The following is a 5,490-nucleotide window of genomic DNA, read 5'->3' as shown; positions in this document are numbered from 1 at the left end:
AAATGAATTAATCTAAGCAAAACACTTGAAACAATACTTGCTACATAAACACATAATCATTAGCTGTTACATAGCACTAAATAATGAGACTAGCAGGTGATTTTTGTTTGCTTTATATATTATGTATTCTACATTTTCTGTGGTAAACATGCTTTACTATTATCAGAAAACAATTGCTATCTTAATGCTCACTTCCAGTTTATTATAGAAGCTGCTCTAGTAAAACTAAGTTAACACCAAGTAAACCATAATACTAACTTTTAGTAAACTTCATTATAAAGAAAAAAATACACTGTTATTTTATGATTTTTCTCACCCACAAGAACATGAGTGGTAACCAGTACCTTTTTTATAAAAATATTTTAAGACTCTGAATAAGACAGTATCTTATCTTCTGAAGATTTAATGGGGAGAGGTTCACCTGAAAAGAATCTTCCCCAGGGAATCCTCAGTCTCTTGGCTCAACCAACCCACTAAAAAAAAATCCACATAGATCAACTTTCTGCCAATCTGGAGAAGATCTGTTTTCTTTGATCTGATGTCATATGTTCACAAGCTTCTAAAATGTTTGCCAAAATTAAGGTCTGCTGAATGGTTTTTGCCTTCACCCATATTCTTCCATTCATTCCAAATACTATCTCCAGTGGGTAGAGTTTTCCCACTTCCTGTAGGATTTCACAGTCTGGAGCTAGCAACCTGGTGAGGAAGAGAAAAGAAAATGAAATTTTAATGAAGTACAGTGTGAACTGATTTTCCTTTAGGAGACTCCTTTTCTAGGCAATTCTCCATAGTTATTTAAATATATATTTTAATTTTTTATTTATTGATTTACAGTGAGAAAGGAAGAGAGAGAGAGACAGGAACATCAATCTGTTCCTATATGTCCCCTGACCAGGGATTGAACATGAAACCTCTCTGCTTCTGGGGATGGTCTACCAGTTCTCCATAGTTACTAATTAAAGCCCCACCAACGTCATTCCAAGAACAAGGCACATGACGTTTGCTGCCCTTTTTCTTCTAAGAGGCTTTATACTTACAGTATATCAAAGGTCACAGCTGTGAGCTGCCCTCTACAAGGAAATCAAATTACCTGTGTCACCAACTTTACCAAAACTGTATAAATTGGCCCTGGCTGGTGGCTCGGTGGATAGAGCGTCGGCCCGGCTTATGGACATCCAGGTTCAATTCCCAGTCAGGGCACACAAGAAAAATGACTGTTTGTTTCTCTCACCCTCCCTCTTCCCTTCCCGCAGCCAATGGCTCAATTGATTTTAAGCATTGGCCTGGGCACTGAGGATAGCTCAGTTGATTCGAGCATTGGCCTCAGCTGGGGTTGCCAGGTGGATCCTGGTCAGGAGTCTGCCTCACTATCTCCCCCCCCCAAAAATATAAATTTTCCCCTACATTGTCAGAGTACCTTAATTCTAGGCTTTAAAAGCATAGCTTTTTAATTATCAACAGTGCTAAAAGAACACCTTAAACTTTCCTGACCATGTAAGTTATTCCCTGGTATAACATTCACTACTTGGAGAGAAGCGTTAACTCAAACCACAGGGGTGCTGCTTGGTTAAGAACATTCATCTCTAATGACCTTAACTAATTCTCCAAATCTGCAGAACAAGTAGCAGAGTCATGTTAGATAGCTCTGAACTTCAGGATCTAGAAGTAAAACTCTCTAATAGGGCACAGCTTTGGGTAGGTAAAGGTGTAAACTTAACAAAGAGAATCTGCCTCTGGAAGCTATTAACTCTACCAGGACAGAATAGCAGAAGACTTTTGTGAATGTCTGCAAAAGCCTGAGGGTCACATCAACCTACTGTACTGGCTTCCATTATTAGAAAAATTTGGTGATTCTATACAACTGTAAATTGCATCTGTATTAAAGTGACTTAGCGGGAAAGGCCAATTTTTATATTTAGGCTGAGTATATCAGCTATAAGGGACAGCAGACCTGGGAGAGAAGCCCTGACTCCATATCAACAAAGAAACACCACGACCAGGTATATCTGAATTCAGTGTATTCACACTAAGAGAGGACGGGACTAACTGCACGAGTTTACAACTGTGCTTAAATAGATACTGATTTTTTAACTCAGGAGATTCCGACGTTGTTACAAAGAAGCCAAATCCCAAAGATTAGTTGGCTTTCCAAGAAGGTATAATTAATTATAAAAGAAGCCAGAAGGCATTAGGACTTACTTTCTAATTAAGCCCAAAGTCACTTTAAAAAGCAGACCATCCTGTCCTATCACACCCATTCCGTTGGCTCGTCCACAGCTGTCAATACAAACCATCTCTGGTTCCATATCTTTATTAGCAACCACAAACTGTCCATAAATGAGATCTCCAACCTACAATGATAATTAAAAAAGTTTATTTTCTATGAGAAAACCATTCTATAGGTGCTACTATTCGTTCTTTCCCATAGGCAGCAATGCCAACCACCTACACATGTACTCTCTCCCTTCACCCACCAGGAAAACTAGACTGGGAGCTATCTCAAAGCCAGATAATAAATACCCTCTAGGGTTACACTGTCCAATACTGTAGCCATTTATCCACACATAGTTATTTAAGCTCACTTTTAAATTAATTAAAATTCAGTTCCTCAGTTGCACCAGCCACATTTCAAGTGTTCATCAACAGGAACACATGTGACTAGGGACTAGGGGCTACCATACTAATCACTGTGGATATAAAACATTAGCATCATCTCAAAGTTCTATTATGTAGCACCACTTTAGGGAATTACAGAAGATTGATGGATGGAAGCAACTCCTGGTATGTATATTATTCAAAGCAAAATGGAACAATGGTAATTCCTTGACACTTATCCATGTGAGATTTACTTAAAAATTTCAGAGATGAACTTCAAAATGATAAAACTAAGGAAATTTGAGAGTGAACTTGTTCTGTTAAGTTGGTGACTATAGGAACTAGAAACAAAACATTCTCTGCCTTTCAGAAGCATTTGGTCTTGGAGGGCAGTGGGGATGTACATATAAACAACCAACTCATTCAGGGTAGTTAAGTTCTAGAGCAGTTATAAAATAAAATGATTGAAGATTAGGGATGTTTTTACAGAGGTGGTGGTATTTGGCCTGGGTCTTACGTGATGAGTATGTGTTCCACAGGCTGAAAAGAGGATAGAGCAATTCAGACAGAGGAACAGCATGAGCAAACAGCAACAGCAGGAAATGATGAGTTCAGTAGTGCTGTTAAATAGCTTGGTGTGTTCAAGCACAGCTGTGTAGGGATAGACTTACGGGTGAGGGAAGACTTTTGGAGTATAATGCCAAGGAAAGCTGTAGGCTTTGAAGAAAAGAGAGTGCATGAGGCTGTCAGCTCACAAAAGCCAGGATGGAGGGGCAAAAGTGTACTGGCAGGGATGTTATTGAGGGGGTAATCGACCAACCCCAATCAAAAAATAGCTAAGGCCTGAACTTGCAAAATAGAGATGCAGGGGTGAACTTAGAGACAATGTAAACAGGATCAATAATATTAAGCAACAACAACAACAAAAAACACATGAAAGGTGAGAGAGAAAGGGCAAAGAAACCTCCAGATTTCTGGTTTGGGTGGTCAGGAAGAATGTGGCTAGTATCTGAAAAGCCCAAACAGAAAACGTGAGGAAACAAGACTACTCTTCCATCAGCTCCAAAAAGGGACTGTTGGGAAACAGTAATGTGACTGAAGTTGTGAGATACCAGTTCCAGGACCCACAGTAAAAATAAATGGATGGCTGATATGGCAATTTGCACCACTTATCCCTCCTTCTTCTCTAAGCCTATGGCCTCCTTGTCCAGTGGATATGGACATAACAGGTAACAATGGAGAAATCAGATATAACTTTTCGATTCAGGAGATGAAACAACCCCCAACAGAGCAAGTGTAACACAGTACAGTATGTAACTCTGGTCCCAGAGCTGAAGCAACAGAAGGAACTCTTGCAGCCTGGAGTGACCAAACAGATGCTCGAAGATCATCTTATACACAATTCAGGTAGCCTTCTAAAATCTGGATGCTTTTCTTTTGAAATCAAAGTTTCCCATCATTACCTGCACATTTGGTCTGTTTCTTTTAGTTGCACCTTCAAATGCCAAGTAAGACAAAGAAGCTGGTTCACTCCCTCCAACATCAACTTTGAATATATCTCCAGATTTGGCTGTCACTATGCCAATCACGTGGTCTCCTTTCACTGGGACATACTACAAAAGAAATCAGAATGAAAGAACAACCATAAATGACAATCATTCCAAGACATCCTGGAAGATAACTTTAGCAAGTCCTTATTGGTTACTTTGTCATTGGGGGTATTTAGGAAATATTTTGAAATCCAAGTTTACAAATACAAATCTTAAAACAAACTCAGTCATATGCCACTTTCAGTAAAAGAAAAGCATATCATATAACTCAAGATTTAATAGTCTGTTCATTTGAGCTGGGGATCCCATACCTCTTCATTATCCTTATCAGAAGTTCCTAGCTTCTGCTTGCACATAGGTCTAGTAGCATTAGGTGTACTTACAAGGAAGGCCATTTCATTGTTAGACAAATTTTCCTATATGAAAGTTCTTATTTATTCTAAGAGAAATTTAACTCCCTGTAACATCCACTTATTGAGCCTGGTTCTGCCCTTTGGAACCCCTAAAGATAAACCTGCTTATACCTGATCTTTGGGATTTTGAAGACAATGGCCATGTCTCAAAGTCCTTATCCCTTATATGCCAAGATTTCCACATTTCTTTCTCTTCTAGTCGCCCTTCTTGGGCCACGTTCCAGTTTTTCACAGTCTCTCTAAAGGAGACGAGGTAGGGGCAGACATGGTGGCTCTAGACTAGCTTTAACAGAAAAGGGCTCCAAGAAGTCTTCCCAGAACGAGAATACCCGATACCCTTCTCACGGCGTATCACCCCTCCAGAGTCCCCGCTCACCCGTTTCTGCTGCGAGTCCACCCAGTAAACGCCGCCGCCGCCGTGTTCCTTGTGACGGAGGCGGCCGCACTTAGTGACCAGCAGGCGGTCGCCAGAGCGCCGCAAGCCAGGGCCGCACACAACGCGCACCCGGGAGCGCGTCCCGGCGTTGAGGCGCAGCGGTCGCTGCCCTGCACTTTCCGGGCCTTCAGCATCCTCCTGCTCCGGCAGCAGTAGCTCTTCACCCGGGAGCACCACCTGACCTAGCACTGTGCTCGCCGCCCGTGCCCTACTACCCGCAAGGGACTTGGTCGCGACAGCCGCCGCACCAGCCATCCCCGCCGCCACCCAAGTTTCCGGCTTCCGCTTCTGGCACCGCGTCCAATCGCCAGCCAGCCCAAGGCTTTCGGTTTTCGGCAGTAACGAAAGGGACTTCAGCCTACATCGATGAAGCCTGATCCCTGTGGGCGGGCCGATACCCCCCAAGGTGTCTGTGACTGTGTCTCTAGCCGGCTGCCTATCCAGCAGTCTATCCCCGAGTGGGTACAAGAAGCACTCAGTTTGAGTCCGTCGCAGA

At 42.1% G+C, this 5,490-nt stretch overlaps 1 protein-coding gene across 1 annotated transcript; it reads right to left on the bottom strand.

The window, feature by feature from the left end:
• On the bottom strand, positions 1 to 5,490 carry EXOSC3 (exosome component 3). Its single transcript, XM_066254691.1, has 4 exons — positions 4,935 to 5,490; positions 4,059 to 4,208; positions 2,200 to 2,351; positions 1 to 696 (listed from the first exon to the last, which is right to left on the bottom strand). The coding sequence occupies exons 1-4, from the start codon at positions 5,247 to 5,249 to the stop codon at positions 495 to 497; spliced, it is 819 nt and encodes a 272-aa protein (XP_066110788.1). The 5' UTR covers positions 5,250 to 5,490; the 3' UTR covers positions 1 to 494.

This window comes from Saccopteryx bilineata, chromosome 2 (genome assembly GCF_036850765.1).
Source record: "Saccopteryx bilineata isolate mSacBil1 chromosome 2, mSacBil1_pri_phased_curated, whole genome shotgun sequence".
In the NCBI taxonomy this organism is placed as follows: Eukaryota; Metazoa; Chordata; class Mammalia; order Chiroptera; family Emballonuridae; genus Saccopteryx; species Saccopteryx bilineata.
This window is presented reverse-complemented; position numbering and strand designations above follow the sequence as displayed.

Bases quoted from the DNA above. Each gene is read 5' to 3' on its own strand.
- EXOSC3 (XM_066254691.1), bottom strand. From the start codon at position 5,249: ATGGCTGGTGCGGCGGCTGTCGCGACCAAGTCCCTTGCGGGTAGTAGG. The intron at 4,209-4,934 runs GTGAGCGGGGAC...TTTCTTTTGTAG, and splicing joins TGGACTCGCAGCAGAAACGG to TATGTCCCAGTGAAAGGAGA. The intron at 697-2,199 runs GTAAGTCCTAAT...CTTCCTCACCAG, and splicing joins ACTTTGGGCTTAATTAGAAA to GTTGCTAGCTCCAGACTGTG.